The 15,121-nt window shown below is 35.5% G+C and overlaps 1 protein-coding gene across 12 annotated transcripts in view; it reads left to right on the forward strand.

The window, feature by feature from the left end:
• The window catches only part of UBR5 (ubiquitin protein ligase E3 component n-recognin 5), a 180,566-nt gene that overhangs the window by 93,637 nt on the left and 71,808 nt on the right, over positions 1-15,121 (forward strand). For all 12 annotated transcript variants that reach the window (XR_011965807.1, XM_072603357.1, XM_072603347.1 and 9 more), the window contains 6 exons: positions 2,991-3,107; positions 3,192-3,302; positions 3,937-4,091; positions 5,945-6,062; positions 12,263-12,447; positions 14,441-14,550. Coding sequence is in view for 11 of the 12 variants with exons in the window: in XM_072603357.1 (XP_072459458.1) it covers positions 2,991-3,107; positions 3,192-3,302; positions 3,937-4,091; positions 5,945-6,062; positions 12,263-12,447; positions 14,441-14,550 (796 nt within the window). In the remaining variant the exon portion in view is untranslated. The remainder of the gene's footprint in view (positions 1-2,990; positions 3,108-3,191; positions 3,303-3,936; positions 4,092-5,944; positions 6,063-12,262; positions 12,448-14,440; positions 14,551-15,121) is intronic.

A 15,121-nucleotide genomic window follows, 5' to 3' on the forward strand; every position in this document is an offset into this window, starting at 1 on the left:
ACAACTACTTAGTTATAAAATGGAATATTAAAACACAAAGAAGTTGTTCCTCCTAAATTAACATATTTTTTCCTGTTGGGGCAGCTTGGTAGTGCAGTGGATAGAGCACCAGTGCAGGAGTCAGGAGGACCTGAGTTCAAATCTCACCTCAGACACTTGACACTCACTAGCTGTGTGACCATTCACAAGTCACTTAACCTCAGTTGCCTCATCCTGAGTCATCTGCAGTCATCCTGATGAACATCTGGTCACTGGATTCAGATTGCTCTGGAGGAGAAGTGAGGCTGGTGACCTGCACAGCCCTCCCTCACTCAAAACAAAGTCAAGTGCAAGTCATGTCATCCTATCTCTGACTGCATGGTCTTCTTTGGCAACGAAGGAAAACCACAGACACACACTTTTTCCTGTTGTAAAACCTCAAACTATATTATTAAATAATAATGAGAACTAATTTTTTTTTTACTGGTTAGAAAATGTAGGATAGTAGAGCAGACTAGATAAGGAAGAACTACAACTAGTAGAGCTTAATAAACCAGTGTTTTATAATCCTGAAAACATAAATCATTTAGGAAAAGAATTGTGGATTTCAGATGAATAGCTGGGAAAACTATTTGTAATCCTCTTCAACCTAAAACCAGTGCTTCCCCAGAAGGAGTTTTGTTAGTTACATATATGCAAGCATTTATACACACATGCATTACATATATATGTGTATGTGTATACGTATACACACATATACATATATGTGTATATATGCTATGAGGGAATTTGTGTATTTTTCTTGTCCTTCTACCCATCCCATCCCATTCTCTCCCTACCTCCTTTCAGACTGGTGCCTTAAAGTATTAAAGATCTCTTTGCCAGTCATCAGATTGTCCACAGGCAAACTATTTTGTGACTTTTCTCAATAGTCTCTGCTTGTGTTTGAACCATTTTACCTATAGTCCTTAAGAGTCTTACTTTATATTAAACACCCACAGTACTTCCCTGATAACCAATTCCTGCAGAGAGCAAAGAGGTCTTGCCCTTGGCAAAAGAGTCAGACTGGTATAACTGTTTTTAAAATTTTCACTGTGGCTGAATACCTCTTAGTATTTGGGAGATTCCTGGATGGTTTGATATCAGTACTGAGAGAGAGCTTACTGATCCCCCATCAGTTGCCCCAATGTCTTCATTTGTAAAATATGGGTAATAATGTCTATAGTAGCTATAGGTACTATACTGTAGGTACTATACCATACTACTACACAAGGCTGTTGTGAGGAGAGAATGAAATAATTTATAGAGTACTTTGTAAACTTCAAGTGCTAGATAAATGTCGGCTGTTGTGGTTATTATTATTACCTGGTTGGAGGAAGGGGTTAATTGTGGAAATATATTTATCCCTAATTTGAGACTTAGAGGCCTCCTTGTACTGTTGGAAATCTTTTCTCCTATATCCTAAAGGACTCATAAATGCTTCAACTTGTGAGAGTTAGGGCCCATTTCTGTCCTAGGGCAGTACCAAATGTGCCAGAATTCCTGGTGTACAGGTGCTATGGATGAGCAGTTTGTTCTTAAAATGGTACCTAGCTCTGTTCCCCTTCAAGATCTAGAATATTGGAATTTTTTTTTGGTGTGTGCCAATTTAATGTATCTCCCCCCTCTCCATTGTCCTCAGTAAGTGGTGGGTCAGCCCTTCTCCATTCTCATTCATACTTTCACTGTGTCTTTGGTGCAATTGATCCTGTTAATTGTGGATTTAGATGATCCTTGAAGTGTCTTAGAACTACTGCTTTTGAATGTTTCATGGAGTAATGTTCATTTTTTAAAAACCACAGAATTAAAAGCATACAGAGAACATTAAAACGTGTAGGTAACACAAAACAAAAATTTAGCTGACAACTCAGCAGAGAGAGAAGGAATCCCCTATGATCTCCTTCATGTGGTCAGAGTACTGTATTCTAAGAGAGCCAGGTTTCATAGGAGTATACACACATGACCATTGCTGGAACAAAGTAAAACCCTATCAAAATTATTAGTCATCCCCAGTAATTTGCACACTGTCCTAGAGCCAGTGGAAAACCACACAATTAATTGAATAAAAGAGAGATATGTACTAAAGGGAAAAAAAATCACCTTGGCTCCTATGTGGCAGACAGATTGAAGCAGAGAGAGCCTTGAGACAACAACAGTTGGGAGTCCATTTCAATAATCTAGGTGACAGCAGTGGAGATCTCTACCAGAGTGATAGCTATATGAGTAGAGAGAAGAGATTGGATGCAGGAGATGTGGATGTAGAAATGGTCAGATGTTTCTACTTATTAGATGTGGTGTAAGGATGAGCAAAGAATTGAGGGTAATATAGAATTTATGAACTTGAAAGACTTCAAGAATAGTGCTACCTTCAATAGTAGTTTGTAAGTGGCATAAGTTTGGAGGAAAAGGAAATGGTTAGTACAGGTTGTTTGAGCTATCACTGGGACATTTCATTTGAAATGTCCATTAAGCAATTTGTGATTAATGGAAAGATACTGAGTCTGGATGTCTCTGAATCACCTGCATGGAGATAATAATTTATGTCACTTAACTAATCTAGCCTTGGTTTCTGTGTCTTATAGATATATAGATAATACCAGTGTTGGACTAAATGGAATTTGTGTTTCTCATTCCTTCCAGCTTAAAATCTGTTTTTCTGTGATCATGAGGATATGATAGCTGACGGTGATAGTGGCAACTTATACTTCATATTTGTTTTATTTATAATATCTTGTGGTTTTGGCCATAATTGTCCTCAGGTAGCTTCCCTGCCCCACCCTCCTTTAATGCGCTAATAGTGAATAAATTATCATTTCTGTATAGACAAGCTCCTTTCTACATTTTAAGCATGTTTCTTTTTTTATTTTTTCCTGATTCCTAGATAATGTTTTGATGAGTTAAAGTACAAATGCGTAAACTTCAGAAATACTTGATCATAACATTGCATTATTCTAATTTCTTTTGTCTTATAGGATGGAACAAAATTTACGTCTATTGGAGCTTTATATTCTGAGCTTTTGGCAGTGAGCAATAAAGGGGAGCTCTATCAGTGGAAATGGAGTGAATCGGAGCCTTATAGGAATGCACAGGTACTTGACCTCTTTAAATTCTGGTTCAATGAGCTCTACAAATCAGCTTATAAATTAGTAATCATTTTTCATATTCTTTCAAAGAATCCTTCATTACATCATCCACGAGCAACGTTTTTGGGGTTAACAAATGAAAAGATAGTCCTCCTTTCTGCAAATAGTATCAGAGCAACTGTAGCTACAGACAATAACAAGGTATGAAATGCTTCACATTGCTGTTGATTTCATAATTAAATTCTTCATTTTCTTATTTTTTATCAGAAATGAGTAAAAATTCACATTTTTCCTAAATCAATGTGTGAATTTTGTGAGAAATTTGAAATAGATTGTTGGTTAAAATTAGTTGCTATTCTAAGGACAGTTAATTCTATTGTCTGGTTTATTTATCTTTGGACTGTTAAACATTTCTAGCAACAGATTTCTGCTCTAGAGTAGTGAGGGGAAGGAGTGGGGAGAGAGAAGGAGGGCAAGAACTGTACAAAACACATTGCATAAGTATCCATATTGTGTCTAAGTTTTTTCTATTTGAAGAATTCTTTTTTTTTTTTAAACTAATGAAACATTTGATTGTTTTTGGTTAATCCTAAAAACAGTTGGAAGTTGTGTAATTTGCAAACAATTTGCATACATGTCCGAATTTCTTATATGTAAAAGTACTGTAAAAAAAAATACTTTCTGCTTATATAATGGAAAAATTGCAGTATAATTGTTTTGCAGCATTTAACTCAGAACCATTATGTGTCTAAATCAAGTGTGTTAGGTCATGGATGTTTGTGAGAAATTTCTTTGCGGAAATTTTTATCTAAACAAGCAATATTTTATTCTTTAGGTTGCTACATGGGTAGATGAAACTTTAAGTTCTGTCGCTTCTAAGCTAGAGCATACTGCACAAACTTATTCAGAGCTTCAGGGAGAACGGATAGTTTCATTACACTGTTGTGCTCTTTACACCTGTGCTCAACTAGAGAATAATCTGTATTGGTGGTAAGTAAAAGATGAATTTAATGTTGTCAGTGAATATCACACCTGAAAATTTAGATATTTTGCAGGCTCTTAAGGGGATGCTAAATTGATGCCTAACAAAATAATACCAATAAAAAAGCAAACAGCATTTTCCCAGACTCCTTTTGTGTGAATTTAATAAGGGCTTTTTTGTAATATCATGAAGTAGTTACCAATCAACAAAGAGTACATATTTAACAAACATTTTTATAGTGCTGATAAATTTTTTTTTTCAGGTTTCGATTGAAGCAACTATTTGCTTTTGATTAATGCTAGAAAAGATAGAACATAATTAAGGGGATAAGATGGCTGGAATTTTTTGTTTTCTAAGACAACTGTCAGATTTCTCTTACAATTATTTTTCCTATAATAATGCAAAATTATCAAAATGCTTGTGGGTAATTTTTCACTACGAAAATAGGTTTAAGTTTTCTTTTGCTACAGATTTTTCCTAACTTCACTTAAGGTTCTTCCTTCTAATTTCACTCATTATCAGTGTCAATATTGTTTAACCCCCCATTTGTCTTTCAGTTAGCTGGAAGCCCAACCTTGTCTTTGATTCTTTGTTGTCCATTACTTTCATTTAATCAGTAATAAATCCTATCGTTCCAGTATCTTACCTATTTTTCCTTACCTCTATCATCCCTAATGTTGGTTTATATGTTTCTGAAGTATCCTTTATTCATTAGTCTTCTTGCCCTTCAGCATTCCCTTTCTCTTCCCCCTCCCCCCGCCCAATCTGTCCTTAATCCTGTTGTCAAACTATTGTTTCTTAGGAATAGATTAGATTTTGTAGTCAAGACGTTTATATTGAGTAGAATTCAAACTCCTTAACTTTCAGGGTCCATGACATGCCTATCAAACTTGTAATAGCACATCACACTTCATACAGTGACTACATTGCACCATCTATCACTTCTGTTATGTTTCCTAAGTTGTCTTCTCCATGCTTACGGTGTTTTCCATGCCCAGAATACTCTCATGGCTTTGTACCCATTCTTTAAAGTCTCTTTCATGCTTTTCCTATTGACCTTTCATTTGGAATTGACTGTGCCTTCCTACTGTCTTTAGGAATTACTGTGTCTCATTGTTGGGCTATATTTTCCTCCTCACCTCTTAGCTCCCTGAGAAAGAGATAGTCTTGGTGTTGGCTATATAGCACCTTGTAAACAAGAGCTTGACAGATGTTTCTTGAATTATTTTGTGATCGAGATAGAAGATGTCATTATGATACAGGGATGTCACTTTTGAAATTTAAGTGGTGGCTATAAGCTAGAGGTTCTTCTTTTTGTGTGTGTTATGGACCCCTATGGCAGCCAGCTCCCTGACATAGGGATTCTTATCCACATCTACTACAAAAAGCAGGCTATGTTTTATTATTTATCATTAAAAAACTTTCCAGATAATGCAAGGTAGCAGAAAATATCTTGAGATTAACTAATGAAGATGATTTAATAGTATTGGCAGTAGATAAAGCACTTCACAGTGAATGCAAAAATGTGAACATAAATTATATAGCCATCTATTATGTTGAGCACATGAAGTTTTTCCTCCATAGCAAGGCGGGCAGAATTGCTTATTTTTAGAAGCTAAGACTGGTTTTTACATCTTTAAGTAAAAGTGTTTAAAATTTTATTCCACATTTCAACAGTCTTCTTAATTTTCTGGAATTCATCATTTAATTCTTTGCTCAGTTGATTCTAAAATTCTTGGAATAAAAGCTTAAAAATACCTCTCCATGATCTGTAGCAATGCTTTAAAAATAGCATGTTAAAGTAATGGAAGGACCTATTGAACTTTAGCTTCTCATATCTGGTGTGTGTATTCTCTTCTAGGGGTGTGGTCCCTTTTAGTCAGAGGAAAAAGATGTTAGAAAAGGCGAGGGCAAAAAATAAGAAGCCCAAGTCCAGTGCTGGCATCTCTTCAATGCCCAATATTACTGTTGGCACCCAGGTAAGTTTGGAGATTGTGTTTCATAGAGAGAAAAGAACCTATCTTTAAAAACTGCTCTCTTTTTTTGGTGTTTTTAAACTGTTTAGTCATGAAGTCCAACATTCATGTAAGTTTAACCTCAATTGGTGGGTACTCTTGTTGCTCCTTTTTAGTAATAATACAACATTCTTTGTTCAGGAAAATCTAAATAAACTTTTCCTGGTACATTCTCTAACTTTTGGGAAAGTCATTACACCTTATTGAGCCTCAGTTTTATCTGAAAAATGGGGAAGTACTGTATAAATGATTTGGGTTATCCACCAGATAGGGGCCTTTTCAGCTTTACAAGAATTCTGTGATTTCTTTCTCATGGAAGCTTTCCTTCTTGTTTAATTTTACGGTTGATACAGCGCAGCAGTCTTATTTTTTGCCTGTCTTTTATACAGAAAATCTCATGGTAATACTCTGGTCTTAGTGAATTTTTCTCCTACTTTCTGTGCAGCATAAACCTATTCCATGTTATGCCAATGGCTGTAGCTATTGATCATTTTCTTTTCCCAGTCATGCAAATCCCTTTTTGGCTTTCTGGGTTTATATTTACATAGAATAGGTGCTTAATATATGCTTAATTGAATCAAAGTAAATTTGATATTTATTCTTTTAGCCTTTTTTCTGGCTAGAACCACTTTGTAATAGATTCCAAAGTAGCTGTTTCATTATTATGAGATTAAATGAACTAACTGTATGTGGAAAAATCAGAAGTAATACCCAAAGGATTCATGAAACACAGTATCCAACATTTTGATACAGTTTTTGATAGCTTAGAATCAGCAACAAATTAGTCCAGCCTGATGAGTATAAGTAAGGAGTAGGGTAACATTTTTAAACAAGTACTTTAAGTAAAATAGAGTTTGAGGCAATTAACATTGAAAGTAGCTTCTTCCATGGGCAGTTGAGTTACCAAAGAAATTTCCTTAAGGTTGCAAAGTATGAGGACTATTAGTCTTTTATCATATTCAGCCATGCTTACATTCATAGGTCATAATCTTTTTTCACCTACATCTTTGAATTAAAAGGCCAACAGAAATAAATTATTGTTCTCATCTACTAGATCATTATCTCATGTTAAAAGTTTCCCCTAATTTTTTTCTAATTTAATCCTTATTGAACCTTCAGTCCTTTGTCGATGTAATTCTAGATTTCCTTAAATAACTTTCCTCCTCTTTTTTCCCTTGCTTAAACTAATTTCACTGTTTAGTAAGGGAAATAAATTCCTCAGTTTCACTTTCAAAATGCTACCAGTTGATACCTCCTCATGCATTTGTTTTTTTCTCCATCAGTTTTGTAATTTAGGCAAACCTGGTTGTCTTTTATAGAATGGAAAAAAAAACTTAGGCTAATGTTAAGTAATATAGTTATTGGGTTTTATCGCCTGAACTAGATCAAGGTTTTGGACTCTTAGTTCATTTCTTTCCACTATCATGTTGCTTCTTGTGCCTGAGATGATGAGCTCCAGAAAGATAGGGACATTTCCTTTTTTTTTTTTTTAATAATATTTATTTCAAGTTTGTTTTTTTTTTTTAAAATTTGAATTCTCCTGACCTTCCCTCCACCACTGATAAGGCAAACAACTGTAGAAGTGAACTTGTTCAAAACACCATATTAGACTTACCATCCAATTAAAAAAAAATGCAAGAAAAGAGGTGAGAAAACTAATTTTCAATTTGTATTCAGAATTCATAAGTTCTTTGAAAGTAAATGGCACTTTTTAAATCATAAGTCCTTTGGAATTTTCTTCACGTTGTATTGATCAAAGTAGCTGTTACAGTTAATATTTTAAAATATTAGTGTTACTATGTACAGTGAACTGGTTTTTCTTATTTCAGTTTGCATTAGTTCATATAGGTCTTCCTATATTTTTCTGAAATTATCCCCCTCATTATTTCTTCTAGCACAGTAGTACTCCCATCACAATCATATGCCAAAACTTATTCAGCCATTCCCCATTTTATGGGAATCCCCTCAATTGCCAGTTCTTTGCCACCACAGAAAGAGTTGTTATAAATATTTTTGTTCATATAGGCCCTTTTCCTTTCCTTTTTTAAAATCTCTCTAGTGTACAGACCTAATAAAAATATTAGAGTCAAAGGGTATACACATGTTTATAGTCCTTTAGGCATATATTGTTCCTAATTATTAGAATGGTTGGACCAGTTCCCAACTTCACCAACAGTTCATTAGTGTACCTATTGCCCTTTCATCATTTATCATTTATAATAGTTGTGAGGTGGTACGTACAGTTGTTTAGTTTGCATATCTAATCAATAGTGATTTAGAACATTTTAAAATATGACTGTAGGTAGCTTTTCTTATGAAAACTTTCTGTTCATATCCATTGACAGTTTGTCAATTGCGGATTGCCTTTTATTTTTATAAATTTTACTGAGTTCTCTGCATATTTGAGAAATGAGACCTTTACCAGAGAAAGTTGCTAGAAAAGATTTTTGATCACTTCATTGTGTTCAGTTGTGTCCAACTCATTGTGATGCTATGTAGGGTTTTCTTGGCAACAATGATGGAGTATTTTGCTATTTCCTTGACTAGCTCATTTTCTAGAGAAGGAAACTTAAGGCAAATGGCATTAAGTGACTTGTCTAGGGTCAAACAGAAGTGTCTGAGGCTGGATTCAAATGCTGGTCTTCCTGACAATCAGGCCTGGTGTTATATCCAGCATGCCACCTAGCTATCCACTGTAGTCTGTGATACCTTTTATCAAAATGTAGTTTCTCTGATTGTCTGGTGCTTTTGCTTTGCTTTGTCTGAGATCACGATTGCTACCCTTGACTTTTTTACAGCTGAAGCATGATATATTTTGTTCCATCTCCTTACTTTAACTCTGTGTATCTGTTTCAAGTATGTGTCTTGTAAAAAATGGTATTGTTTTGTTACATTCTGATTTCTTCTCCATTCTTGTTTCTGCTTCCACTTTATGGATAAGCTCATCCCATTCACATTCACAGTTATGATTATTAACTGTATTTACCTTCATCCTATTTTCTTATGTTTCTCCCTCTCCCTCTATCCTGTCCCTCCTCAAAAGTCTGTTTTGCTTCAGACTATTATCTCCTTTTATTTGGCCACCCTTTCTCTTATCCCCTTCCCTACCTATTTCCCTGTTGGTTAAGGTACATTCCCATTCTGAACTGAGAGAGGGAACACGCGCACGTGCATCTGTGTGTGGACCTGTGTGTGTGCGTGTGTGATCCTTTTTTAAACCAGTTTGGGTGAGAGTGATGTTCAGTCATTGCCCACCCTCCACTATTTTCTACTCCACTGTAAAAGTTCTTCCCTGCATACCTCTTTAATATGAGATAATTATCCCCGTTCTACCTTTCCCCTTCCAGTACATTCCTCTTTTTCACCCCTTAATTTTTTTTGAGCTATTTGCAACAAAATTGACTCTGACCCATGACTTCTTTTGATACAGACCATTTCTAACTATGCCCTAATAATGATAAAGTTCTTAAGAATACATGTATTATTTTCCTATATAGGAATGTAAACAGTTTCACTTTATTGAGTCTCTTATCAAGTCAGTTTTTTAGGTTGGAGGAGACACAGGTTTATAGGCAGCAGGAAAGCAGCCAGTAGACAGAGAAGATGAAGATTTGTGAGAAAATGGGGGCATGGTAGAAACGAGAATTTGATGATGATGAGAAGGAATAGGATCACTTGTTTCTGTAGAGGGTTTTGCTTTCTCAAGGTGAAGTACAAATCTCTTGTGAAAACAAGGGTGGAGGAGATTGTGACTAAAGGCTTGTTAGTGATGCGAGATGAAGAGGACGGAAGAAGGAATGGCCTCTTTTTTCAGTGAAGTGTGAAACAAAATCTTGAGTGTCTAGGAGGTGAGACGGCCATGAGGGAGAGTCTTGAAGGAAGTGTGAAAAGATTTGGAATAGTTCCTGAGGTTATTTTAATGGTGAATCAGGTATGTGTATAAAGTGATTGTCTTTCTTCATTGAGGGACCCAGTTGAGATGATGTAACATAATTTTATAGAGGACCCAGTCAAATTTTCTCCAGCTCCATTCAGCTGCATTTGAATAGGAGCTAAGTAGATATGTAATCCAAGGTTGAAGATAAGAGAATAAAGAGGTAAAGTACTATAGTGTATGGTGTGGCATTGAGATGTTTCATCAAGGAGTAGAGATAGGAAAGTGGAGGGTATATAGCCAGTGAGGGGTTGATTAGCTGGGAAAGAACTGAAGGGTATAGGAATTAAGGGTCCTAGTGAGGCTAAAAAAGGAGATTGGAATTATGAGGCAGAGGGAAAGATAGATAGGAGATTATAATTAATTATAATATTATAATCAGAAAAAGGAATTACAGTTAATAAATATGGAAGTGGAGCACTTATGGATGCTTCCAAGATCAAAGGTATCTTTGTGGCTTAGATAAAGAATAGAAGGATGTCAGTTATCTAAAATGGGTGGATTGAGAAATTGGGAATTTAGAGTCTTTGATGGAATGTATGTTGAAGTTCTCTTATATTAGGTCAAAAATTAGAGAAGAGAGAAAGACTTTGAGCCAGGCACTGAATCTGTGGAGGAAATAGCCTAGAGGCTGATAGATCCAAGGACTGTTACAGCCCCTCACAACAAGTAAATCAGGAGTACAATATGAAAGTATAATAGGTATCTGAAAGAGTGCTCCAGGATACTATCTCTTAAGAAGGGAAGCAGGTCTCAGTGAAGGTGAAAGAAAATGAGAAAAGAAAAAATTAAGAAAGCAAATTTAACTAAGGAGACAGAGAATGTAGTGGAAGGTGTGGGAAGATCTGAAATAAGCCATACAGAGGATAGGATTAAGGAAGGCCAATTAAAGGGATGGGCTGTGGAGGATGGGTAATAGGTTTTGTACAGTGACAATTGGTTGTTCAGAATCACGTGAATGGAAAGCTTACCATTAAGGAATGAGTTTGAGCAGAGTATCAGTGTCTGAGGAAAGATCTGTTTGAGAGCGGTAGATGATTAGACTGTTTGTGGTCCTCCCTCTAACCTAGTAGGCAGAGATGTTGAATACTGTGATAGGTTGCAGTAGGCACATGTATAGGCAGTGAGTCTGAATCAGAAGCTTGGTCTGGTGATTCAAAATGGGACCAATCTAATAAAAGCTTCTAGTGTATTCTTGAATGTCCTAAGGTATAGATAGGGATGGGCAGCTTGCAAACAGGAGCAACTTAGGAATTAATCTGTAATGAAGGGACCACATGCTGTTGCCTTGTCCAGGATTGGTGAAAGGTTCCCTGGACAGTCTCAGGATCGAATGACAACAGGCGTGTGGCCTGAATTTCAGGTTAACACGTGGCTACTGGGGAGAAGTGCCAGGAGTGAAGGGTCCATAGGCAGGCAAAACATGTTGGATAAGGGCTGAATTCCCAGGGATGTCTCTGGAAAGAAGCCTGTGAGAGACCTGGGAAATGACTCTGAAGGGCAGGCTAATGGCTTAGATCCAGGGCTGAATGAATGAAGTAGCATTTGTGCTAGGCCCTGGGTTTACAAATACGGTGAATGAGACAGTCCCTCCTCACAAAGAACTCATTTGTTTTAGTAAGAAAAGTTTCTTACCTTGTTTACTACATCAAATGAAGTCCTAGCTTGTCCCCACTGTATCCCTTTCCTCCTCTCAAGAGGAAACACTCTCCACTGACATGTAAGACTTTAAGGTTTACCAACTCACAGTGACCCTGGGAAGTATTATTGTCCCTGTTTTAGAATCATGAAAGCTGAAGCAGGGGTAGTAGTTGACACAAAGCCCCAGACTTGATAAAGCCAAAGGATATATATTTATCTCATATGCTTGCTTCTCTGGTATTTTTTTGTATGTTTCTCTCCTTGTCCTTCCTATGATGCTTGTAAAGCTGCCTTTAAAAAATAAGCTAGATGATTTTCTGTTTACTGTTACCTTCTTTAAAAACAACACCTTGGTAATGAACCCCAATTCTGAGGCTTATATAAAGACTACTGAAGTTATTTAATTTTCTTACTTGTATAATTTTACTTATGAAATTCTTTAAATTTGTTCCTTGTTTTTCTTGTTCTGTTTCATATTCCCTTGATTTGGAAAGCTTTGGAAGGAATGATTAATTCCTAGTATTTCTCTCATCTTTTTAATTTTTTCTATAATATGGTCTTAAATACCTTGATAATTTTCTTTTCTCAGGTGTGCTTAAGAAATAATCCTCTCTATCATGCTGGAGCAGTTGCCTTTTCAATTAGTGCTGGAATTCCTAAAGTTGGTGTATTAATGGAGTCAGTCTGGAATATGAATGACAGCTGTAGATTCCAACTTCGCTCACCTGAGAGTTTGAAAAACATGGAAAAAGCTAGCAAAACTACTGAAACTAAGTAAGTACATTTAATGAAATGTTAATTTTAAAATATTTTTTAAAATTCAGAACCTTGTAAGGAAATACAACTTTACATGGTAGACACCTAAAAAGATCCTTTGAAAACTTTTTTTCTTAAACGTATCTTTAAAAAACACTTAACTGAAAACCAAATGTCAGTGTATTGTTTAATGAAATAAATGAAAGACAATAGTAAACTTCCTAGCAGCAACTTTGTTCATTTCCCTGAAAGTTTGTGTATACAGTCAATTTGTGTGTACTAGGGAAGAAACTATTAGTCATTTGGTGTTCTAAGTTGGTTTTTCATTAATTCATAGTAACCCTTGTAGTCTGCCATGCTAATAGAAAGAAGTGATGGTCAAATAATATGGAATTTTCCTATCAATGTCTTATCCATTAGACCACACTCCCTCTTATAAATTCAGGACTGTTCTTTTTGCTAAAAATATTCTTTACTTCAAACCAGCATTAGGTGAAGTTCTTGGTAATTTAGTCCCACTGAATCATCTTTGGACTTCATAGTATCTTTTTTTTTTTTTTTTTACCACTCAGTCTTTATTAATATTATTATTTTTTAATTCACTTTGAACCTATGCACAAAAAGACCCCCCCCCCCCCCAATTGCCATGTACACAGCGCAGCATGAAAAGAGGATTCAATATAAAATCATTCTTATCGATTTCACACAGTTTATTTTTTTTTGGAAAAACTGTGTAATAAATACTCTGCACTATTTTCAAAGGTACCCTACTTTTCTGTGCTGATTTCTAAATTTTCTTTTGTTCTCTGATGCGCTTTTTTTCTCTCTCCCTCTCTACCCTGTCTTGGAGAAGGCTACCATTAGATACATACATGTATGTATGTAAAACCATCCTATACATGCTTCTATTTATCAGTTCTTTTTCTGGGTGTAAATAGCATCTTCCTTCATAGATATTTTGCAGTTGATTTGATATTTATAATACTCAAAATGACTTAGTCATTCAAAGTTATCATTAGAACAATGTTGCTATTACTGTCTATGATGTTCTCTTGATTCTGCTGATTTCATTTTTCATTATTTCATGTAAGTTTTTAATGTGTTTTTCCAACACCTCAGAAAGCTTTACACCTTTACTTAGTTACCTTTTAGTGGACATCACTTGGATCTATTTGAACATGTCTGAATGGTAGATTCTAACTCTTGAGCACCTAAGTTCTGTGCTGCTGGTGTGTAGATTAGAAAGCTTAGAGATCACTGAATTTGTTTGATCTTTGTGAACAAAATGGGAAGGCTCTTGTTTAAGGACAGACAAAGGACTGGTGCTACATAATTTGATCCCTACTTATTCCCTAAAAATGCAGTTAGATGGTACAGTGGATAGAGTGCTGGGCCTGAAGTCAGGAAGCCTCATCTTCCTGAGTTCAAATCTGGCCTGAAACACTTGGTGGCTGGGTGACCATGAGTAAGTCACTCAATTCTGTTTGTCTTAGTTTTCACATCTGTAAAATGAGCTGGAGAAAGGAATGACAAACCACATCAGTATCTTTGTGAAGAAAACCCCAAATGGGGTCACAAAAAACCAAACATGATTGAACAGGAGCAAATGTATCATTAGTGGAATTCTTTCCTTTAACTGAACCCTTGAAGTACTAATGAATTTAATGTACTATCTTCCTTGATGCTAGATATGTGGAATCGTTGGTTTTGGTTTTTTTATGAAGGAAATATGCCAAATAGCATGTGAAAATTATGTATTAGTAAATTTTTCCTGGTCTATGTTTTTATACCTAGACAAATCCTGTTTTTTAGTAATCTGGGGGGTTGATACTCTCATCTAAGTACCAGTTTCATTAAAAGTTCATCGTGAAGATTTTAAATATTTCCAAGCTTTAATAAGTACAGATTAATACAAAATTACTTTTTAAAATAATTTAACCAAATTTTAGTGTTCTGTTTTTTCCAATACCTCTTTTCTTACTGAGAAGTAAAATCTTATTTTGAATTTTAGACCTGAAAGTAAACAGGAGCCTGTGAAAACTGAAATGGGTCCTCCACCCTCTCCAGCTTCCACATGTAGCGATGCATCTTCAATCGCAAGCAGTGCATCAATGCCATATAGTAAGTTATGTAGCTGGTATAAATTGTTTAAGTTAAGTTTGTTTTTATGTAGCTCTATTCAGTCTTCCTGTTAGGTAATGAATAGGTTTTAAAATATCATTGTAATCTTTTTAATGATATTAATATAACTTACAAACTTAATCTAAAAGGAAGAAAAGTTTCTTAATTTTGACAATACTCTTTAATCATATTGAAGTAATGTTGATATTCCCGGGATAAAGTAAACCATTAGTTAAAGTGAATTAGTACCTGAATTAAATCATGATTCACAGGCAGACAAAAAAATTTGGTGGTTTGTTGAAAAGGAATACCATTCACGGGAACTTCTGGTTATATTTTTTGGTACTTATAATAAATAAAAGAAAAAAAGACCACCAGGAAGGTGATGACAATCTATTCTCCATCATCCTTTTTTGAAGTTGAAGGGCTAAAGAAATTCTGTGAAGAACTCGATAAGGAAGGGCCTGCAGTACAAGTTACCAAAAACTGCCTTGGAGTCAGCAAACCTGGGATCAAATCCCATCTCTGACACTAACTTGCTGCATGACCTTAGCTTGCTTATCCATTCAAG

The sequence above is a fragment of the Notamacropus eugenii genome, chromosome 4, assembly GCF_028372415.1.
Source record: "Notamacropus eugenii isolate mMacEug1 chromosome 4, mMacEug1.pri_v2, whole genome shotgun sequence".
Lineage (NCBI taxonomy): Eukaryota > Metazoa > Chordata > Mammalia > Diprotodontia > Macropodidae > Notamacropus > Notamacropus eugenii.